Source organism: Megascapheus bottae, chromosome 26 (assembly GCF_031878675.1).
Source record: "Megascapheus bottae isolate mThoBot1 chromosome 26, mThoBot2.hap1, whole genome shotgun sequence".
Lineage (NCBI taxonomy): Eukaryota > Metazoa > Chordata > Mammalia > Rodentia > Geomyidae > Megascapheus > Megascapheus bottae.
The window spans coordinates 9,550,705-9,575,725 of NC_143534.1; the positions used below are offsets into that span (position 1 = coordinate 9,550,705).

The 25,021-nt window shown below is 39.6% G+C and overlaps 1 protein-coding gene across 2 annotated transcripts in view; it reads right to left on the reverse strand.

Annotated features, from left to right (window-relative positions):
• Window positions 1-21,622, reverse strand: part of Usp6nl (USP6 N-terminal like) — a 111,477-nt gene extending 89,855 nt beyond the window's left edge. The window contains exons 1-2 of one of the 2 annotated variants that reach the window (XM_090318892.1): window positions 21,530-21,622; window positions 4,855-4,946 (exon numbers count right to left, since the gene is read on the reverse strand). In XM_090318892.1, coding sequence (XP_090175018.1) covers window positions 4,855-4,858 — 4 coding nt within the window. In that variant the 5' untranslated portion in view covers window positions 4,859-4,946; window positions 21,530-21,622. Of the gene's footprint in view, window positions 1-4,854; window positions 4,947-18,064; window positions 18,244-21,529 lie in introns of those variants that run through there. The other variant, XM_090318891.1, reaches the window with a different exon arrangement.
• Between the last annotated feature and the right edge of the window lie 3,399 nt (window positions 21,623-25,021).

Here is a 25,021-nt window from a genome sequence, read left to right on the forward strand (position 1 = left end):
CCAAAAGCATCTCCTTTTCAAGGTCATTGCATATTCCATTGCCATTTCAACTCTAAGAAAAGTAAAACAGAAACAACACAAATAGCTCCCAAACCTGTATTGGGGAAAAAAAAAACTTTTATTATGCTAACTTAACAAGGGCTCATTTTATCTAAAAGGTATACATCTATAAAGGAGCCAATACTTAAAAAACAATTCAATTTAAATTATCTTTAATTTCTACCCTGTTTCTGAGGTACATAACTCTTTCATAAAATAGAATATATACATAGGTAAGCTACTTTTTCAGACAGATTTTTTAAGTACTGAAAGTCTCCTATTATTTGTTTCTTTTTTTTTCTATTTACTATGACTAGAAGAAGTACTTAACTATCACCAAGTCATTTGGTAATCTAGTCGATTACTCCTAACTTAACTGCTCTAACAAATGTTTGTCTTTACATCAGCATTATTTCCCAGAGAATGAAGATCTTTATTCCTAGTCTATTAGAAAACCATAAATACACTGATGGTGGCTCAGGCCTGTAATTCTAGATATTCAGAAGGCTGAGATCTGGGGATCAAGGTTCAAAGCCAGCCCAGGCACAAAAGAACCTGAGACTCTTATGTCCAATTAACCTCTGGAAAACGAGAAGTGGGGCTTGGCTCAAGGGTAGGGTGGTAGCCTTGAGCTGAAGAACTCAAGGACAATGCCCAGGCCCAGTTCAAGCCCCATGCCCCACAAAAAAAAAAAAAGAAAAAAAAACCACACACACACATAAATACATTACATCAAATTATTCACTACTATTCCATTTCCTCAGTTGACCAAAAAATGTTCTAACAGCCTTATCCCATTATTTAGGCCAAAAAGCAAGATCAAAAACAGCAACACAACAGACAAGAAATAACATAAAAATAACTTAGTAAATAATAACAAAGTAAAGCTTCCCTTACAAAAATGAAACAAAATATAGAAGTTAAAGTTTTCCTGACAAAAATGAAACAAAACACAGAAATTAAAGCCCAGTGCCAGTGGCTCATCCCTGTACATACTCTGAGGGTCAAAGTTTGAAGCCAGCTCAGGTACAAAAGTCTGTGAGACTCTGATCTCCAATTAACTGCCAAAAAACTGCAAGTAGAGCTGTGGCTCAACTGGTAGAACACTACCCAGCCTTGAGGACAACACACAGGCCCTGAGTTCAAACCCCGGGAATGGCAGTAACACATAAAAATTAAAACTTGAAAATAAGGCAAACAAGTTGTTATGAACTTAAAACTCTGAAATAGCACAATTCTAGTCAATCATTTCTCTTTTTTGCCCTTTTGTGGGGGGGAGGGCGAGTAGGGAGTCTTTAAAAAAAAACATTCCATTAGGATATGGACACTATGTTGAAAATTAACTATACAACTTGTAAGTGAGTAATGGGAGGAAAAAGCTGGGAAAGAGTAGTAGGAGAGGGATAATATTGTCCAAAAAGAAATGTACTCATACATGACTTATATAACTGCAACCCCTCATCTCTATTACAATAAAAAAATTAAAAGATAAAACATTTTCTACCAGGACCGGGAGTTTGGCCTAGCGGTTAAAGTGCTTGCCTAGCATGCATGAAGACCCGGGTTCGATTCCTCGGTACCACATACATAGAAAAAAGCTGGAAGTGGTGCTGAAGCTCAAGTGGTAGAGCTCTAGCCTTGAGAAAGTCCAAGGACAGTGCTCAGGCCCTGAGCTCAAGCCCAGGACTGGCAAAAAAAAAAAAAAAACAAAAAAAAAAAAAAAAAAAAAAACATTTTCTACCAATATAATTATTATGATATAATAATCATTTGTATGACACTGCCTTTTACAGGAACTCCTCTTGTTATGGTTTACATTAAAGATCTAAGATAGCTGAGAGTTGGGGCTCACGCCTGTAATCCTAGCTACTCAGGAGGCTGAGATCTGAGGAATGTGATTCATAGCCAGCCCGAGCAGTAAAGTGCTTGAGTCCCTGATCTCCAATTAACCACCAGAAAACCAGAAATGGCACTGTGGCTCAAAATGATGAAGTGCTACCTTGAGCAAAAGCTCAGGGACAGTATCTAGGCCCTAACAGGAACACAAATGTGAAACTAGCTGAAACAAGCTACTCTAGATTCAGAGCAGGAAAAGGCAGCAGGAGGTTTGATCCTGTGGGGTAAGTGTAAACAAAAGTGTTCCATATAAAGCAGAAGCCAGGACCTGGGGTGGCACTCTTTCTTGATTATAAAGTAGGTTAAAAAAGAGTTCTGCCAACTCTGCTGAGCCTACAGCTTACAAGAAGTTGCTGACCTAATGCCAGTTGATTCAGTGACAGAATCTGTGATGTCCCCAATGTCACCACAGGACAGAGGCTCTGATCCACTAACAGAGAGCCAATTCTGATCTGGAAACTCCAAAGCCAGGCAGAGACAACTAACTACATTTGTAGTTGTCTCTAAGCAAGGAAAGAAATCATAATGAAGATATAAAGACAAGACAAAGAAAAATAACATTTTCATCAGAATGTACATGCAAAGCTACAGAAAATAGGTTTCCTTAAAAAAACAACAACAAGGGGGATGGGGGGGAGGGTAATGGGGACCAAGACATGTGAAAGGGTATCAATGTATGTGAATTAATGCACCTTCTATCTGGCAAATATCATGTAACCCTTTTATTAATTACAATAAAAAAATATCAAAAAAAAACAACAAAAGGTTTAAAAAAAAAGAAGAAAGAAAACACCAACAATGTCAACTATCACTGAAGACACTGCTTTGAAATTATCAATTGATCTGAAAAAGACCTTAATGTGAGCATGGAGAAAAGGAAATTATGGAGAGACAAAGGCACAACAAAAGAACAAAACAACTGTAAAAATAAAAGTAGAAATGAAAAAGAAATAGTGCACATAAAAAAGACTAAATTAAAACATAGCCGGGTGCGTGGTGGCTCATGCCTGTAATCCTAGCTACTCAGGAGGCTGAGATCTGAGGATCAAGGTTCAAAGCCAGCCCAGGCACAAAAGGACCTGAGACTCATATCTCCAATTAACTTCTAGAAAATGGAAGTGGGGCTTGGCTCAAGGGTAGGGTGGTAGCCTTGAGCAGAAGAGCTCAGGGACAGCGCCCAGGCCAAGTTCAAGCCCCCTGATCCAAAAAAAAAAAAAAACAAATAAAAACTATTGTAAATTAAATATAACCACTGTAATTTAAAAGCAAAAATTTTTACACTATTAGGTGCCTAACATAACCATTACCCCTTTTCCCTTTGCCATCAACCTCACAAGGCTGATTTTCAAGTGAACAACACCCTGTGTCAAACACTGAGATTCAAAAATAAAAAGTATAGCTACTTTTCCTCAAAACTATACATCCCTACCAGTCAAGCAAACACAGCCCTAATATTATAAAAGTAGAAGCAAGTTAACTTTCCAAAATGTAAGCATTTTTAAGTCAAAATCATAAATTCACCACTACCTTTACTAGAGGTTTACATCAGATAAGAATTCTCACAAAATGCCATGAATGCAACTGAATTAACAAAAGGCTGCTTCTTTCCTAATCTGTGTTTGACTGCACCTAGCAACTATCCCTGTTTATTCAAATTATACCAACCAGAAAGTTACTCTACAGAAAGTCTAGAGACTCAAAGTCCACTTCTTGTAATATTCTTAGTAGAAACTCAAAGATCTCACAATAATAAGAAGCTCATTTTCATTTATGGACTGCCTAATTAAATAGTTAAGAGCTGTCCTAATTCATATGAAGGGAAATGAAAATAATACACAAAAAAATAAACTAACATAATCTAGTAAGGAAATACTCCATCCCAAAGTTTCCATAATCAGAAAATACTTCAAAACACACCGGTAATCCTAGCTACTTGGGACCTGGGAACCTGAGTTCAAAGCCAGCATAGAGAAAGTCCCTGAAATTCTTATCTCCAATTAACCACTAGAATGCTGAAAGTAAAGCTGTGTGGCTCAGTGGTAGAGTGCTAGCCTTGAATAGAAAAACTAAGGGACAGCACCCAGACCTGAGTTCAAGTCCTAAAACTGACACAAACTTTTTTTAAGACTTCAACTATATTAAAATCTCAATTCTTTCCTCATCCTCTAAAAGAAATTAGTTAACACAAAATAGTAAAATCCAATTTTGTTTACAAATAGAAGTGAGTTAAAACAGACAGGAAATATTATATACATTTTATTCTTACCCCTGAGAAGACAAAATTTTTATTAAATTTGGCAAAGTCTAGAATAAACCTGTGCCTTTGTTCCTTCCATTAAAGGATTGATAATTTTGTTTGGTGAAGCTTAAATTTATTAATTCATTACCCAATAATTAAATTTCACACAATAAAACTTTTCTTCCTATGTTCAATTATGGTCAACTCCAATATTTTTTTTTTTTTTGCCAGTCCTGGGCTTGAGCTCAGGGCTTGAGCACTGTCCTTGGACTTTCTCAAGGCTAGAGCTCTACCACTTGAGCCTCAGCACCACTTCTGGCTTTTTTCTATGTATGTGGTACCAAGGAATCGAACCCAGGTCTTCGTGCATGCTAGGCAAGCACTTTAACCACTAGGCCAAACTCCCGGTCCAACTCCAATATTTTCAACTCATATTTCTAGAGTCATTTTCAAATGGCTAGTTAAGAGAAACTTTAAAATGATAGAACTAAATCAACCAAGAAACTAGCAACAGGCTTCCTTATCACATCTAACTTCTTAAAATGTCAAAATGTTTCTCATTACTTTAATAAACAAGTATTGGGAGTAACAAGAATTCCAATTTATCTGATACCCTTTTAGAAATAGCAGACTGTAAATGCTCCTGATACAGTTCACGTGAAACAAAGCAGCACACTTACTCATGACTGGAAATGTCTCTGTATGTTGTCCCAATCCAATATTAAACCAAAATCTACTGTCCAGGGCTTCTCAGAGGAATGCATGTCCTATTCTGAAAATAAGAAAGAAATTATAATATCTAAACATCAATATTATTTAAAATAACGTCTTCTAAAAGGAAGCAAAAACAATTTCATCTCAAAACTTCTACTATTTCAAGAATCCTTTTCTATCATTTAATAAAATCTAAATACTACTGCTCATCAAACTTCAAAATATTATGATTCAGTTCACATCTTCCTTTATCTGAAGCAAGATACTTAAAAAGTATACATTCAATGTATTACCATGTAGAAACTTACTGATATTCACCAAAACTTATTCATTCTCTATCCTCAACCAAGTTAGTCACAGAAAGTACCAAATCTGTTAAATCCATCCCATCACATACAAATATTTTACTTCACATCAAATAAAGGTCACCAGTTATTGCTATGGACTTTCTTATTAGAAATGAAAAGGGGGCTGGAGTGGGGAACAAACCGAAAGTTTTCTGTAATAACCCTACATTTACCCACCCATGTGGGCACAAGTTCTTTCAAGGCATTTTTTTCCCTAAGTATTTTTTTGAAATATTTTTATAAGGGGGTGCTAATGGGTCACACCTGCAATCTTTACTACTTAGGAGTCTAAGAATGCTGGGAATGTGGTTCAAGGCCAGCCTCTTCTGAAAAAAATTCAGAAGACCTTTTTCTCAATAAAGAGCTGGAAACAGTGGCTTCCTGTTATCCTAGTTACCAGGAAGCCTGAGATAAAAATGGATCTCCCTGAAACATTCACCCAGGAAGCAAGATCCTATCTCAAAAATAAGGAGCAAAGGTCAGAACTAAAGGTATGGCTCATTGGTAAGAACAACTGCTTAATACACAGAGATTCACAGTAGAACAAAATCTAGATACATAAGTCAATATAGTATGACGCTAAATGTAAGGACCTCCAGGATATAGAAACAAAAGCCATATAATGAGTGATTGTTGTCCTTAATGTAGTATTTATTTCTCGTCTCTCTTGCTGTCCCTTGGTTATCTCATAGTTACAATATTTTACCTTGTTAACTGATACATTTTATATATGCCTAATTGGTTATTTGAAATAGGAGAGGGAAGGGGGGAAATCAAGTTGTGGGGGGGGAGGAAGGAAATGGGGACCATAACATGAGAAAGGGTATCAATATTTGTGAAGTAATGCACCTTCTATCTGATGAATATAATGTAATCCTTCTATTAATTACAATAAAAAATATATTTTAAAAAATAAATAAATATGAGGCCCTGAGTTCGAACCCCAGTACTGGCCATTACTGCACTATTTATTTGATAAAACATTACACTAAAACTATTGTGGGCAGTTCTTTTCACTCAAGAATATAAAGCAAGCCATATCTCATGCCTGTAATTCTGGCTCCTTTCAAGGCTGAGATATGAGGATTGCAGTTCAAAACTAGCCCTGGCAGGAAAGTCCACGGTAGTTAGTGGTAGAGCACATAGGCCCTAAATACAAGCCCCAGTACCACCAGCACACAGACACACACACACACACACACACACATACAGTATAAAGCATCATATATTAAAATTAATAACTTTTTGCAAAGATTTACATATGATCCTTCCTTTATTATTTAAATGAGGCATAAATATCAATGGTATTTTAAAATATAACTACAGGTGCACAAATGCCTAAATCTAATTTATAAATTCCACAGGTAAGACAAGATCACATTTGATATGAAATTCACACTGTGTTACACATACCACATGCATAATTTCCTTCCTAAACCAATAACCTACTTCCTATAATCACAAAAAAGTGCCAGTTATTTTATTTTCTAAATCAATTAAGGAAATAACATAATATTAAGTCTCTCTGCTGTAACACCTTTTTAAAAGAAATAATGCTTAAGAGGGTAGAGTAAGGAGCACAGAGAGAAAGGGTCAGACTGACTGGGATACATTATTTGCATGTGTAGAAATATAATGAACCCCCTCCCACTTTGTAAAACTAATGTATGCTAAAAAGCAAAACTTTAAGTTTAAAAAAAGTTTGCTTCATGTTTATACTCTACTCATGCTATGTAATATGCATAAGAAATATGTTAACAAAAGGAAAGACTATATCAACATGGGCATACACTGTAATTAGCAGTGGTATGTAATCACAGCTGTACACATAATCACCTGTTGGCCAACCTACAGGGTTTTTTTTTCCTTATCTGTGCACTAGTAAGTTATTTCCATTTCCAGATAACCTAATTATCCCAAGGAAATAAGAAGCTGTATAGAAAGCCAATCAACATATAATCCACCTGTAAGTTTTACAGTACAAGATGCAAGTTTCTCATTACAAACTACCATGATGGCACCTGCTTGAGTCTAACAGACTGTGTTCCTTACTTGGAAAGGAGTAAGTGGAACATGCTGACCTGGAACATGCCAAATGATAACAAGAGCTTGTCCACGCTTCAACTATACCAGGTGCCATTCCTGAGCTCTTTGGCTCAAGGCTAGCACTCTACCTCTTGAGTCACAACACCACTTTCAGTTTTCAGGTGGTTAATAGGAAATAAGTGTCTTACAGACTTTCATTCCCAGGCTGGCTTTGAACTGAGATCCTCAAATCTCAGCCTGCTGAGTAGCCAGGACTACAGGCATGAGCCACCAGCACCCAGCTGCAATGTCATTTTTGATACTAAAAAGCTAAAATTAACATCCAAGGGTGAGTAATTACATTATCTTTTTATATACATGAATAAAGATATCATCTTTTTATATACAATTATGAAGCAGTAAAATGAACCAAACGTAAGTATATCAACAAACCTCACAACTTAGTGATAGGCTCTTATGTTTATTATATTGGTTACATATGTGCATTCATAGTTACAATAAGACAATGATATCCTTTATTTAAACGATGGCAGTGAGGGAGTAAGAAAAGTCTTCTAGCCTGACACTGGCTTAGGCTGAGAGGAGGGCTGGCATGAGCATCATTAGATTAGTCTTTAGGCAACATATAATGTTTTGTATGAACCTTATATTTTACAGTTCAATATGAAAAGGAGAAAACTGCAAATTATTATAAATGAGAACATAAATATATGTAACTACATGTACAAAGAAGTTAAATGCAGTTGCAATCTTTAAGCCATAATTAAGATGCAGAAACACTTGTAGTGACTCATTTATTCCTTAAAAGAGATACAAGAGATAGCCAGTTCCACCTTTTTATGTGAAAAGGTTTATGATTATATATTATCCATATGTCTAACAGCTAGCTACTGGAAGTTGTGTCATTTGTGCTGTCTGAACACAGCTATATGATGCTGAATTTTCTCTCGCCTTCACAGCTGCTCAGTCCTAGCTCATTTTCTATTAGAAAAAAAATTAGAGACTGATTTTCTAAATTGCTATTTGGTGAACTTCCATTCCTTCCCCCTCACCCCCTCACACAAAAAGAACATTTCTTTCAGTGTGGTATTGTCAATGCAAACATTTATGTCCAATATTAAAGGTTTGACGGAATTGTTCATTTACATCTAACAGTGTTGCATCTCCACTAAAAACGTCCCAAAGCAATTTGATGACAAGGAATGAATGCATCTTGAAAATAGGCTTTGTACAACTTTATCAGAATTAACACGGAGTATCAGAAATGAAGACACACCTAAGTTACATGTATTTATTTCCTCAAATGCTTACAAATCAATTGTTTCTAATTTCTAATTTAAAGCAGATAATACATAAACTTACTATATATCCAATAAACACTAGGCAGCTAAAGGCAGACCACAACACAGAGCCTTGTGCAAAACATGGACCAGATCTCATGGAATTTATATAACAGTATTAGTACCTTCTTAATCAGATTCACATTCATTGCTCTGCTATATTATGAGAGAGCATTTGAGATAAAGAGCTAACTTCAGCTAATGTTGAAGTAACTCACTGACATGATGTCTCACCTCTGTACTTGTACAATTTTTAAGTTTTCTGTAAATAATGCTCTTGTACAGTTTTTACCTCTAAAACACAATACTAAATTCCTACAACTTATTTTCCCAGTATAAACACAGCATATATTCTGACAAAAGAAGGCTTACCATATTCACTAAATCAACAAAATATTTCCTGCTAAGAAGATCAAAGAAAGAGATGGCCCAGAGCAAAGGATAAATCATTTGGTTTCAACAGTTTGTTTACACATGTATATTAAAGAAGCATGAGATAAGAATAAGGTCAAATTTCTCCTTCCACAGGTAGAATTTAAGATAGGTTTCCAAAAGGCCTTATCAAATTCTAGTAGCTTTTCTCTGGTCAAGAAGTCAATCTGCAAGCATTTAGGAAGGCACACAGTACATTCCACATCTTTCTCCCTTATATCAATTATATAACTGGAGCCTTTCAACAGTGACTCACGTTATGTTTGTCTTATGCACTTCATACATCATATTCAGAACTGTATTTAATGGCTGAATTCTATAGATGAGAGTTTAAAAAAACTATATAACGTAGTATCACTGGTTTTCAGGTACCATTTTAAAAGACAGTTAAAAAATTCTGGGCTGCCAAGTGTAATGAGGCACATAGCTGACATCATGAAGGCACACTTTAAGTAGACATACTGCCAGGTACCGATGGCTCACACCTGTGATGCTAGCTACTTAGAAGGCTGATATCTAAGGACTGAGGTTCCAAGCCAGCACCAACAGTAAAATCCCTGGGACTTTTATCTCCAATTAACAACCAAAAGGCCAGAAGTAGAGCTGTGACTCAAGTGGTGGAGCACCAATCTTGAGTGGAAAATGCTAAATGGCAGTGCCTAGGCTCTGAGTTCAGGATGCACCACCTGTATGCACAGAGAGGGAAAGGAAGGGGAAGGGAGAGGAGAAGAGGGAAGAGAAGAGGAGAGAAAGGGAGAAGAAAAGTACTTATTTCTAAGCCCTACCTCCAAGGAATTAAGATCTAGTTAGATTTTCAACACCAGCATGTATTCAGCCATTTACTAATACAGACACATAGACACATAGGTAGGTAGGTAGGTAGGTAGGTAGGTAGGTAGGTAGGTAGGTAGGTAAATAGACAGACAGACAGACATTAAATTTGCTAGCTGCCCAACATGCAAAGACTGCTCCCTTGGCTTCTGGTAACAAAATAAAGACAAACCTGGTCCTATCCATCCTGCAGCTAACAACTTATACTCAGAACAAAAGTGAGACAGGAAACCAGAGAAAGTGGGAGTCCAGGGCTTCAGTTCATCCTAAGTCTCTGAACTAACTGAAAAATATGTAAATTTGTTAGCCTGAGGGTGTCAGTAAATTTAGCTAAAGAGAGAATGCCAAAATCAAACAAACAAACAAACAAAAAACAGGTGGGAGGAGGGGGAATTCAACAAGATGGTGGGTAGAGGATAAGTTTCCAAGAAAATCACTGAAGTTAAGTCCTAGATGCAAATGCAACAACTTTATAGCTCTGCCATTATTTACCAGCTGCAGGAATTCATATCAAGTCACTTTACTTCCCTGAGCCTCAGTTTATTTGTAAAATCAACTGCCTACCACTCAGGATTTTCATGGGATTATGATGAATAAAGCTTTGGTTAAATGAATACTTTGTAATACTGTCACATGTATTCCTATTGAAACACTTCTGGTCTCATTTGAAACATAATTTGTAAGATCTCTTTATATACTGTATCAGATGATGTCAAATTAATCATAAAGTTAGTTTTAAAAAAAATATTTCCTAACAATGCTGATCAAAGAGCTTTGAATGAAAACTGACAATGTAAATGGTAAACAAAATGTGATATAAATTGATAAGGGATGGGGCTCAATATCTCTCCAACAAGCAAGTTCTTTTAAAATTTCAAAAGTTTCTCTTTAGGCTGCGAGTTTGGCTAGTGGTAGAATGCCTGCCTCACATGCACAAAGACCCAGGTTCAATTCCTCAGAACCACATACATATCAAAAAGCTAGAAGTGGTGCTGAGGCTCAAGTGGTAGAGCTCTAGCCTGGAGAAAGTCCAAGGACAGTGCTCAGGCTCTGAGCTGAAACCCAGGACTGGCAAAAAAAAAAAAAAAGAAAAAGAAAAAAAAAAGAAAGAATAGGATTACAATAAAATAATGACTAGAAATAAATTAATAATTTTTTTAAAAAGTTTCTCTTTAGCAAGCACTATGCGCAATCAGCATCCATTTGAATAAATATTTTTAAATGTGGTTTTAATATTGAGCCTGCTACTTCAAAATCACTCTTTTATCTAATCCCTAGTTTCTAATAACTAGCATCCAGCTGAGAAAGTAAAGTACAAACACAGGAAAAGTTACATAAAAGACAAGGTGAAGTACTTGCCCTCATAAGAAAGATATACCAAGTATTATAGACTATTCCCTCTTGCTTAAAGAGCTAGCTGGGGGAAAAAAAAAGTACACTACAAAGAGTTTTGAGATGTTAAAAATACCAGGGATATAAACTGGTATCAATACTTTAAGAAAAGATTTGCTAACTTGCTAGATATGCTATCTATTATTCAACAACTTCATTCTGAGAAATATATTCAAAAGGAAAGAATCCATATATCCAAGAAAATATACATACAAGAATATCCAGAGCTGGAGCCGGGAGTTTGGCCTGGTGGTAGAGTGCTAGCCTACCATGTACTAAGACCAAGATTTGATTCCTCAGTACCACATACATAGAAAAAAGCCGGAAGTCATGCTGAGGCTCAAGTGGTAGAGCTCTAACCTTGAGAAAATCCAAGGACAGTGCTCAGGCCCTGAGCTCAAGCCCAGGACTGGCCAAAAAAGAATATCCAGAGTTTTATTATAGCAGCCAAAAACAGATCAAATGTCCATTAAAGGCAGAGTGCATAAATAGTGATATATTCTAGTGTTAAGCTACCACCATGAGCAGACTGTATTTCCCAACAACAAACATGTTCTTCCAGAATCTTCTGTCTCCCCTTCAAGAAATCCAGTCCTAGCTGGGTACAGGGGCTTATGCCTATAATCCTAGCTACTCAGGAGGCTGAGATCTGGATCAAGGTTCAAAGCTAGCCAAGGCATAAAAGGACCTGGTTATCTCCAATTAACCTCTAGAAAATGGGAAGTGGGGCTTTGCTCAAGGGTAGTGTGGAAGCCTTGAGCTGAAGAGCTCAGGGACAGCGCCTAGGCCAAGTTCAAGACCCCTGCCCCCCCCCCCAAAAAAAAAGAAATCCAGTCCTTTCCTTCTCTCTTTAACAGGTAAGATTAATAGTTTTTTAAATACCTTTTATTGTTATTAACGTATTACACAGAGGGTTGCCATTTCATAAGTCAGCTAATGAGTACAATTCTTTTTGGACAATATTACCTCTTCCTTTCCTCCCCCCCCCCCCGCCCCGTTTCCCTCTCCTGTCCCTGCCCACAAAATAGTTCATTTTCTATAGTCTTCTAAATACTGAATTAAATGTTTATAAAGGCCTATAGGAAAAGGACAAGATTCTCAATATTATATGTTGATAAAACTATATATTCCAATTTTTTAAGTAAACACTATGGGTATCGTGATGAGGGAAAAGGGGTGGGATATACGAAGGAAACGGAAAAGTTTATTTTTTTATGCTGGTTCTTGGGCTTAAACTCAGTGCCTTGATGCTATCCCTGAGTTTTTTTGCTCAAATCTAGCTCCATTCCTACCTTTTTAACTCATTAACTAGACATGAGTCTCGTGGACTTTTCCTGCCTGGACTGGCTTCAAACTGAGATGTTCAGATCTCAGCCGCCTCAGTTGCTAGGGTTAATGGTATGGGCCCTGTAGCCTGAGGGGGCACCACTGCCAGCTTCTTTCTATGTATGTGATACCGAGGAATCGAACCCGGGTCTTTGTGCATGTTAGGCAAGCACTCTATCACTAGGCCAAACTTTTGGCCCCAAAAGGTTATTCTTAAAAGATTAAACCTGGTATAGAGGAAGATGAACATGAAACAGGTAAGACAAGTAATTTCAAAAATTAACCTTAGCAACAGTATTGTAACTAACTTGAAATCTTTTGGATAAATATCCAGGAGTCTCATCACTGAATCATAGGGTAGTTCTATGTTTAGATTTTGAGGAATCTCTAAACTGCCTTTCAAAATGGTTGCACTAGATTATGTTCCCATTAATAGTGTAATAAGGTCATTTTTTATTTTGGTCAGTTGTGGGATTTGAACTCTGGGCCTGGGTGTGTTGTCCCTGAGCTCTTCAGCTCAAGACTACCACCCTACTCCTTCAGCCACAACGCCACTTCCTGGTTTTCAGGTGGTTAATTGGAGACAAAGAGTCTCACCAACTTTAGTGCCCAGGCTGGCTTTGAACCACAATCCTCAGTTATGTCTCCTGAGTAGCTAGGATTACAGGTGTATATGGCTAACAGCATGTATTCCCAATGATGTCCATTCTGAATAGAGTGAGATGTAATCTCAGTGTTGTCTTGATATTTGTTTTATGGCATTTTTTCATGTGTTTATTGGCCATTGTTAGTTCTGAGAAGTTTCTATTTAGCTCCTTTGCCCATGTATAAACTGAGTTAGTGATTCTCTGTGGGGGGGAGGGTTAGTTTTCTTGAGCTCTTTGTGTGTTCTAGGAATTAGGCCCTTGTCAGATATATTTACCACATTTCTTTATGACCTGTCTCCCAACAGTTAGCTATATGGAATAGGATTATTGAGCCTTTTATTTTCTACTGTGTACATTTCTATTTGTTAGAATGCTTTCTTGTAACATCCTCATATTACCATTTTAATTACAAAAGCAGTAAAATTTGAAATCTACAATGGCAATGAAAGTGTTAACCACCACCATCATAGAATCTTCGAATCTCACAACTTGGCACACACCTGCAATTCCTGTACTCAGTGATCTAGGACAAAATCCAAAGTTAGAAACTGCCTGGACTACAATGTGATAAGCTGCTTGAAAAAGTTGTTTTAATAAAATTACATATTGATTATAATAAAAACAATTAACCTGAAAGCATTTTTGTCAGTTACATGTCAATTTGAGCTCACATAAGAAACAACTGTTTATAAATCTTACCCTTAATTATCTATTCCATTTTTGTTCAACTCATTCCAAATATCTATTTTGTCTTTTCTTACTAGAAATGCTAATATTAAAATATCAAAAAAAACTAAACAAAATGAAATAAGAACTAAGAGCCCAGATAGCCAAATCACTTATAAATATTGTATTAATTCTATAATAAAATATTAATTTGCCATCACTGATCCATGTAACATGATTAATTGTAAGAGTAATACAGTAAGAAACTTTAAAATGAGATTCTTCCATGGTAGTTTTAATTCATTTGCTGATCCAATGAGAAGAAAATTCCAGGATAAAATTAATAGTGATTTTCTACTGCTCTCACTATCAGCAAGATACAAGTGCAATGGGAATCTCTATCCCAAGATAAGTAATTTCTTCTGAGCCAACTTCAAGACATGAAACTCCAGAGTGAATCCTGAGCCTTCTATAAGCAAATGAGGCTACGTGAATACTAAATATGTTTTATTTTAGTATAGATTACTTCTATAATTTTATGATGAGAAGGCATTTTAAGTAAGGTAGTTTCAGCTACTCAAAATGAAATAAAAATACTATCCCATGGCCAGGAGTTTGGCCTAGTGGTAGAGTGCTTGCCTAGCATGCACAAAGGCCCAGGTTCGATTCCTCAGTACCACATACATACAAAAAAGCCAGAGTGGTGCTGAGGCTCAAGTGGTAGAGCTCTAGCCTTGAGAAAGTCCAAGGACAGTGCTCAGGCCCTGAGCTCAAGCCTAGGACTAGCAAAAAAATACTATCCTATTATAATCCCTGTAAATACATTGAAGAATATTGTATTAACATTTGATCCCAGCTTTATAGCTATAGAAACCAACAGTTAAACGAAGACTTGTATAGTCAGCAACAAAGTGGGCAGAGTCATTAGTGTAGTTAGGGTAAGTCAATGGAGTCCTTTCTATAATGACTAGGAGAGAAAACTGAGTCACTTCATGCAGAGGATTAGAGCACAGTGCCAGGAGCCTTCTCTTAAAATCAACAGTGATTACTTGTGCAGGATGTAGAGAGGTAACTAATACACATTTGTATTTAACCTCCACAAGCTCCTCAGTTCAGGAATATGTATACTTTTTTTCTTACCCTCAAAGTTTTCAAATCCTCCTTCAACTCTTCTTTCCACCTATCTTCTCCCAATCCTTCAAGTCTCACAAATTATTTCAGGGAAACTACCCTGACTCCTTCAAAACCTAGGCTTTAGAGCTCCATGTACTGTACTTCAAAGGACTCATCCACTTATAGAAAACAAGGTACCTTCCATAATTCCTTGGCTACCCAGAATCACAAAAGAGAGAGAGAGAGAGAGAAAAAGAGGGGGAAGGATGCTGGGAATGTAGCCTAAAGGTAGAGAACTGGCCTTGAGCAAAAGAAGCTCAGGGACGGTGCTCAGGCCCTGAGTTCAAGTCCCAGGACTGGGGAGGGGGAGGGGAGAGGAGGGGAGGAAAGAAGAAGGCAGGGGAAGGGAGGGAAGGCAGGTAAAACTTCAAAAAAAAAAAAAAAGCAATTTGCACAAGATGTGCAGCCTAGAAATGACAGGGCCACTCACTGTCCCTGAGTCCAATTCTATACTCTAATCCCATTATATGGAGGTGTGCTAAAGCCAGTTTTCCTTGAAATTAGTATTTTTGTATTGACTTCCATGTAAAAATCTGACATCTTTTCAAGAGGGAAACTATAACTCTTTAAAATTAAATCAAGTCTCAGGAAGTAATACGCTTTTCAGAACACACATTGAAGGGACAAACCTGTAACTTTCTGGTAATTAGTAGTCTGAAGTAAACTAGAAACAAAAAGGGAAATCTTCAGACTACCTTAACATGGCTGAGCTTTGTTGCTGTTGTTTTTAGGGAATGTTTAAAAATATGAACGAGTATACAACACTTCACGAATTTGCAGGCCACAGGTTATGTTCGCCCAGAGTTTATTAAGATCTCTGCGTCCTTCCAATTTTAGTATACATGCTACCCAAGCACTTCCTCAGCTCTTAAAGTCATTGTTCTCAATTTGCTACTAACTTAAAACTTGCTGACCTCTTTTTCACCCATTTTTACTGGCTACAAAACGGAACAGAAATTTGATATTATGGCAAAGACTAACTTTGGAGACTCAGACTGAAGCCTCTGTGGCTGGTATCTCTCTCTCTCTGTCTCTCTGTCTCTCTCTCTCTCTCTGTCTCTCTGTCTCTCTCTCTCTGTCTCTCTGTCTCTCTCTCTCTCTCTCTCTCTCTCTCTCTGTCTCTCTCTCTCTCTCTGTCTCTCTCTCTCTCTGTCTCTCTCTCTCTGTCTCTGTCTCTCTCTCTCTCTCTCTGTCTCTCTCTCTCTCTCTCTCTCTGTCTGTCTGTCTGTCTGTCTAGTAATGCTTCCAGATGAATAGTTTATACATGGAGCCAAACATAACACTTTTACTTATAGGCTGGTTTAGCTAGTAAAGACTTACCAGGGCAAAATGCTGTAATGAAATATCTGCTCCATTAACAAGTACTAAGTAGAGTCTCATAGTTTAGATAAAAAAGCAGTGAAGGGCCTGGGAGTTTGGTCTAGTGGTAGAGTGCTTGCCTAGCATGCACGAAGACCTGGGTTCAATTCCTCGGTATCACATACATAGAAAAAAGGCAAAAGTGGTGCTGAGGCTCAAGTGGTAGAGCTCTAACCTTGAGAAAGTCCAAGGACAGTGCTCAGGACCTGGGCTCAAGCCCAGGACCAGTTCCCCCCCCCCCCCCAAAAAAAGCAGTGAATTAGGCACCAACACTAAAGTTCAGGGAAAAAATTCTAAAGTTTGGCAAATGATGCTCTTCAGAATGTCTCTATGACAACTCACTAATTCTTTACATACATAACCAGCAAAGGCATTCCCATCAAGTCACGATACCTGTACTTGTCATTAGGATTGTGTTTTTCCTTTAAAAATTCTTATAGTTTTATTCGCAATTATTTTTCAATTTTGTACTTTGATTTATAGCTTAACTGACTACATGGAACACAGCACAAGATCAACATCCATTTAAGAAATGAATCACACCATGTGTACCCTTTTATAATAAAAGAATGGTAAACTTTTAAAAACGGGCAATTTTACGATCTGAACGAGAATAACTACTGTTCACTTAGTGATAAGTTACTAAAACTTATTAAAATGATTTCAAGAAAGTGAAACCGTGTTCGACCTCACAGAAATTCTCTCATAAAATATCGAAGAGAGTTGGCCAGGGTGATATCAACACACTCTGTGTAACTTTTCTAAGCTATGATGTATGAAGCAGCTAGCCCAAGGAGTTAATTATCTTCTTCAAAAAAAAAAGCACTGACTGATGAAAGGATTGAATCGCTGTCTTCCAATAAGCAAAAATACTTAAAACAGTGTATCCACTTGTTTTCCCCTCCTAAGGTCACATTATTTCCCCCAAGACTGGATATTGCCCAAACTCAACCGAGGCTTTGCAGTCCGTAAGGGACACAGGGCCACCGACTAAAGTCTACTTTCTTTAAAGAGAAGCAGCAGCAAGCAGTACCTGTGGACTAAAAGGAGAGTGGAAGGGGCCAGGGACTCCATCCTCCGGCTGGCGGCACGCAGACACCTGCGCGGCGCGGTTCCCACGCGCTCCGAGCGCCGCACCACCCCACCGTGGGAGCTGCAAACTATTCTGCCAACTTCGCCGAGCCGTCCCGACGCCCCGGCTCTCCCGAGCCCTCCCCTCCCGCCCGGGCCCCCGGGAGACCAAGTTCCGCCGACGTCCAGGCCACCGGTCCGGTCCAGAGGAAGCACGCTCGGCCGGCCCTGCCCACCCGGGGCCCCACAAACTCGCCGATCCCCCGCGGTCTCCCGGACGCCGAAACTTCCCGCTTCCCCGCGGGCGCCGGGCCGGGCCCCGCCCCGCGCCCCCCGCCGGCCTGCCAATCATGCGCGGACCCCCCCCCCTCCCAGGGGGACGCCACGCGCACGCGCCGGCCCGGGACCCCCGGCGGAGCCGCGGCCGCCGCCTCCCCCCCCCCACCCGCGGGTCTGGGAATGGCGGCGTCCGGCTCTCCCCGGGCCATCCCGGCCCGAGGCACCCGCGGCCCCCCACGGCCACCCCCCGGGGGGGAAGGGCCCTACCTCCGGACGGTCCCGCCGGTGGAGGCTGCGGGGCGGGCGGCGCGGGCGGGCGGGGCGGCCGAGCAGGTCCGGCGGCGCGCGGCGGCGGCTACCGCAGTGCCCTCCGCCCCATTGTTTCCCTTCCTGAGGATCCCGGCGAAGCCGAGCCCGGGAACCAGGAAGTTCCCCCGGCGCGACACCTCCTGCCGCCGCTATGGAAACGGCCCCCGCCTCTCAGGGCGGCTCTCCCGGGACCCCGCCTCCGCGCCGCCGGCCCCGCCCGCCTCACCGGCCGCCGCCAACCGTCGCTGCTGCGGCCGCGGCCGCCGCCATCTTGGCGCGGCCCGGGCAGCCCTTTCCCGGCGGCACGTGCGCGCCGCTCCCGCGTTCCCGCGCTCCCGCCGTGCGCGTCCCCGGCCGCCGCGGGATCGCGCGTCCAGGAGCGCAGGTGGAGCCCGCTGGACCCTGGACGCATGCAAACGCGCGGGTCTTGGCGAGTCCGGACTGGTTGACGGACCCGAGGGGGCGCGACGGAGGAAGGAGGAAGGGAGTTGAGAGCCAGACCCGGTCATTTTCCATGGCTGGCGTGGAGCCCGCGCACACGGGCTGTAATTCTCCCGCGGCTCGTAATGATACCTGCCGAGCCGGGGTCGTCGCACGGAGCAGGCCGGCGCTCGCGGAGACCGCGGAACCCTCTGGAAGCATCGCCTTGCCTCTGGCCCGAGGCCGGGCTTCCCGTCCCACCCATCTTTCTCTAGGTCAGCTTTCCTTTTTTTTTTTTTAACAGCGTGGAAACCGTCTATGATTTTCATCTCCAACGCTGTCGTCAGCCGACGGTTCAATGGTCTCTTCCGTCGACGCTACAGAAGTTGAAGGCTGTGCAAGTCACTCCAGGGCTTCCTGTCCCTGGGTCCACTGCGCTGCTGTCCTGCCAGGCCTGCGTTCTACCGCTGCACCCAGGCTCGGGCAGTGCTTTCCTGCTGGCTGTTTGGGAAGTGGACAAGTGCTGGGTGCAAGAATGCAGCCTGGGTACGGTGTCTTCACCGCACACAAACGAGGTCCGAGTCTCTAAGGCTTCCATCTGTCGAGTGTTGTAATCTCACACAGACGTTTTCGAGTTGGGGCAAGAGCGTTGGAAACCCAACACAGGGCTCCATGTGTGCCAAGCACAAACTTCCCCCGACCTACACTCTCCACCTAACTTTTATGAGAAAATTCACAAGGCTGGGAATTTGGCTTAGTGATACTGTGCCTGCCCAGCACGCTTGCAGCCCTGGGTTCGATTCCTCAGTCACAACATAAACGGAAAAGGCCAATAGTGGGTATTGGGGCTCAAGTGCCAGCCTTGAGCAAAAGTTCAGAGACATTATCCATGCCCTGAGTTCAAGCCCTAGAGCTAATGAAAGAAAAAAGAAGGAAAGGAAGCAAGCAAGCAAGCACATTTTCTTTTTTTTTTTTTTTCCTTTTTCTTTCTTTTCTCTTAGTACTTTTCCTGCCTAGGCTGGCTTCAAACTACCATCCTAAGATCTCAGCCTGCTGATTGGCTAAGATTACAGGTGTGAGCCACCCATGTTTGGCAGGGTCTTAATCCATTTCAAACATATGTATAAACCAGTATTTGATATTCTGTTTTGTTTTCTGATACAAAAATGGCACGGCTGGTTTGATATGTACTGGTAAAAATCAGGTCAGAAGAAAATGGGAAATTTGGGCTGGGAGTTTGGCCTAGTGGTAGAGTGCTTGCCTAGCATGCACGAAGACCCGGGTTCAATTCCTTGGTACCACCTACTTGGAAAAAGCCCGAAGTGGTTCTGAGGCTCAAGTGGTAGAGCTCTAGTCTTGAGAAAAATCCAAGGACAGTGCTCAGGCCCTGAGCTTAAGCCCAGGACTGGCAAAAGAAAAAAGAAAAAAAGAAAGAAAATGGGAAATTTTTCAATCCCCAAATATTTCTCCAAGGATTATATATAGACTTCCCAGATGAGCAGGCACTGAGATAGTCTCAATTTCTGACAATAAGACTCTCCACTTAGAGTTTTTGTGGCTCCTCACCCAACCCAGCCTTACTGCAGAAGACCCTAAATAAATGTCTATTGAATTAAACTGCAGCATTTGAGAACCTTAAGGATACTTGGAGGAGGTGTTTAAGAAGCATCACAGAGATGCTCAAGAGCCATCACTCAAAGGACAGTAAACAAGAATCCAATTCACTAATGACTTAATGGGATTATGGAGGGACAATCTTGACCACCACCTTATTTGGTAAAATGAAGTCAAAATTTCAGGTATGTTTTCCCATAGAGATTATCCGAGTAATTCTAAAAACATGTTATTTTGTACTTAATTATGAGTACTGTCACTTCGTTTTATGTCCCCACTCAAGAGAGTGGGGACATCTTAAAGCCTGCACAGTCATTAAAAGTAACTTCAGAGGCTTTCTGCAATGTTTATTATTAAATACCTTGAAACTAAAGTTGAAAAATAAGCATGAATTTTTGTCTCTCTTGTTTACTACCATATCTCCACGATAGGGCTGTACAGTAATGCAACATGCCTATGTCAAATACCTGTAATTGACAAGATGACAATATACAATCTATGGGATATATTAGAGTTTATGTCACAAAAAAGAGAGAAGCATTTTCCTCTTCATTAGAAATAAAAAAAAAACTTTTTTTTTTGTCAGTCGTGGGGTTTATGCTTAGGGCCTGAGCACAAAATGGAAAACCTTTTTCTTAATGAGAAATATATTAAGCATAAGAGCAGCCAGAGAAAATGTCCTACACTGAAAATGTACAGAAAGATGTAGACTGGAGCCTTGGAGTGATAGGTTATCAACCCCTGCTAAATAATTGTACTAAGATCATGTTTGATCTATGATTACCTTCACTATTAACATAATATTCCAGATACCAAAATTGAAAAGAGTATAAGCTTGCTATCAATAAAAATTTTTAAAATCTGGTGCTGGTGGCTCATGCCTTTACAAGAGCTACTCAGGAGGCTGAAATCTAAGGAATACAGTTCAAAGCAACCAGGCAGAAAAGTCATAATTGGAGACTCTAATCTCCAATTAACCAGCAAAAAAAAAAAAACAAAAAAAAAACTGAAAGTGGAACTGTAATTCAAGTGACAGAGATCCTGTTGAGTGAAAAAAAAGCCAAGGGAGAGTTTGAGGACCTGAGGTCAAGGTCCAATACTGGCATAGATTAGATAGATAGACAGGCAGACAGACAGACAGACAGACAGACAAATAGACAGATGAGGACTGGTTGGGCTCCAAACATATAATGGAATAAGATTTGATTTTTGCAAACACTATGTTATGCTAATGACAATACTTAAAAATCTTACCAAAGGTAAAAGTACACATTTAAATGCCACAGAACACCATAGTAACTAAAACCAGACTAAGATTTGTGGTGAGAACATAAAAACAGCACACAGAAGAAAAAAATTCAAGGCATGTTACCCATCTTACCCTCTCACCTTCAAACTATGAATGAAAGGGTCAGTTCTTAAGAGTCTCCTGTAAGCTGAGCTGTTGTAATGTGACTCCATGGCTGTATGATCCATTTCTCTCTCTTTTTTTTTTTTTTGAGAGAGAGAGAAGTAAGCAGATAGTTCCATAAAGGGGAGGGTATTTCATTTTCTTTTTAAGAAGGCTGAGGAAAACCCCCACATTGCACACATTCCTGACATTTCATGAAAAGCCAGTGTTCTTCTCTTGATTAGAAAATAAGTCATTTCAACAGCTTAGCATGTAATTATTCTTCATGGATGTAAACCAGCCAACATCTGTGTATCCATTATAAGGGAAAAGGCAATGGCTATAGCTGGAGCTGGAGCTCATAGCAGTAGAGTTCCTACCTAGCAAGCTTAAGGCACTGAGTTCAAACTTCAGTACCAAGAATGAGAGAAAAAAAAGAAGAAAATGTGACAGGAACAAAGGGAAGGGAAAAAGGAAGGAGGAATGGAGGGAGGGAGAGAAGAGAGCAAGCAAGCAGGCAATGGGAATAAACAGCCACAGCTACATAACTCATTTTTTAAATGCTATCCTTTACACTAGATACTGTTGAAAATTAAATATGCAATTTGTGGGTGGGGAGGGGAAGGAAAAAACTGGGAGAGAGCAAGGGAAAGAGTAACTGTTAAAAAAAAAAAAGGAAATGTACTCATTACCCAACTTATATAACTGTAACCCCTGTAAATATCACCTTTACAATAACAATTTTATTAAGATTTTTTAAAAATTAAAAAGTTTTCTTTTAGTTCAAAAGAGAAAATACTGAAGTAACACAGATAGCTCATGCCTACAATCCTATCTATTCAGAAGGTTGAGGCCTGGAGGATCACAGTTTCAGCCAGCTCAGACAGAATAGTCCATGAGACTCCATCTGCAGCTAACCAGCAAAATTCCGATTTGGAGGTGTGGCTCAAGTGGTAGAAAGCCAGCCTGTAAGCAAGAAACCCAAGTGTAGAAGACTGAGGCCCTGGATTCAAATCCTTGTGCCAGAAAGAAAAAAGAGTAGAAGGAATCTGGTGAATATAATGTAACCCTTCTATTAATTACAATAAAAATATATGGAAAAAAAGAGATGGAAGGAGTGAGAAAGATAAATACAATGGACAAAGAAAGAGGACTGATTACAGAGCAGGTAAGAAGAATCCACAGAAGATTAATGAAGTCCATAAAATTGCATGCAAGATTTTGTGTACAGTTTGCTACTTGATAATTATTCCAAGATTGTCTTACTTATTGGTGATCCTGGTTTGGTTTGGTTTTTCCTGTTTCCCTGCTTTAAGAATGTACAGACAATACGTGGCTATTAGATCCAAACAGTACAAGAGCAAGGATTCAAAAGTTGCATACACAATGCTATGGAAATTGTACTAGAAATATAAACACAACTACATAGACATAAAAACTTAACGACTCTATAGACATAATGTTTTATTACACAGATTAATATGTATCTATGACATACAAATCCTCAGCCTAATTTTGATTATGTTCTAAAATCTAAGTGCCAGTGATTGTATATAGAGATTTCCTTCTTGAATACTTGTTTCTTAAACACGTCATTTGAAATATGATGTAAAAATCACTGTTAACAAATTCTTTAATAAAAAAAAGAATGTAAAGACTATAAGGCTATTGAATTTACCTTCTTCCCTACTCTATTTCTAAATCTAGATTGACCTCTGTACATCACCTTGACAATAAAAGTAAAGATAGAAGTAAAATAAGATAGAAGTAAAACCCTGTCTCTTTCTAGTTTTCCTTTCTAGACAGCTATGGACTTTAGGACTTGGGGTGTTAGGCAATAACTGTTTCAGTCTTGTCAAGAGGAACATCAGCCCTCTCTTTTTATGTTTCATTTCTCCAAATCAACCTATACATTCCCTGAGCTGCAGTGTGACGTGTTTGAGTCCATCCTTGGATTTGAACTCTCAATTGCCCTATTGATTTCTGAACTGATGGCTCTGAGTGCAATTCCATTTCTTCTTAGGTAAGACTAGATTCCTGTCAGTGTTCCAACTCCCAAGGCTTCTTGCTAAACAATATGTAAAGATTAGAATTTGTATAGCTTCCACATTTTATTATGCTTTATTTTAACATCTTTCATAACTTAGGGTAGCAGCACAATAAAAAATAAAATATCTCAAGCCAACACCTGTAGAGAACTAGAATATGATGCTGGCTCGGTACCAGTAGCTCATACCTATAATCCTGGCTACTCACGAAGCTGAGATTTGAGGCCAGTAGGGGAAGGGAAGTTCATGAGACTCTTCACCTCCAATTAACCACCCAAAAAAAGCCAGAAGTAGAGCTAGGGCTCAAGTGGTAAATAGCTCAAGTGGTAATAGCTGAGTAAAAAAGCTAAGGGACAGTACCCAGACCTTGAGTTCCTGCACATACATACATACATACATACATACATACATACATAAATGCATGCATGCAGTGCCAAAGGTATATTTAGATATATTTTAGTTGAAATTTTAATAAGTAAATAATGTCATCAAATGAACAGAAATGATGTATATGAAGGTCATACTATGGGGGGGTAGAAATGACCAGGGTAAATGGTAGATTCGTGGGCATTTTTTTTGCCAGTCCTGGGCTTGAGCTCAGGGCTGAGCACTGTCCTTGGACTTTCTCAAAGCTAGAACTCTACCACTTGAGCCTCAGCACCATTTCCGGCTTTTTACTATGTATGTGGTACTGAGGAATCGAACCCGGGTCTTCGTGCATGCTAGGCAAACACTCTACCACTAGGCCAAACTCCCAGCCCACTCATGGGCATTTTTTTAAAAAACTGAAAAGTCTCTAATTTTATCTAGCTTTTCCTTCCTTTTCAGCTTTGTGAAGTGACATACTGACCCCAATCAAAATAAATATACAGTACTTGTGACTATATTTTTATTTAGAGATAGACTAAGTCCTTGTATACTTACATTGATTTGATGCAGATAGACTAAAAACTGAATGAAAATGAGACACAGAGATAAACATACCTTTTTTTGCCAATCCTGAGGCTTTTACTCAGGGCCTGAGCACTGTCCTTGGGCTTTCTCAAAGCCAGAGCTCTACCACTTAAGCCATATCACTTCCAGCATTTTCTACGTATATGGTACCAAGGAGTCAAACCTGGGTTTTCGTACATGCTAGGCAAGCACTCTAAAACTAGGCCAAATTCCCAGCCCAAAATATACTTTTTAACCTGTTAGGCTTTTTTTTTCTATTGATACTTCATGAAAATTACAGCTTCATGATTCCTAATCTGCAATTTTGAAGTCTACAAAATTCTTTAAAAAAAAAAAACAAAGCTTTCTTTTAATAAGTTAGCACCTAGACTCCTTTGCTGGCAACTAACATTTCTTTCTGATATGTATGGTGTGGTTTTCATTCCCAGTTAATACGAGCACTCTTCTGCTCTCAGGGTGCTTAGTGTGTTAGGTTGCTAGGTGTTGTCC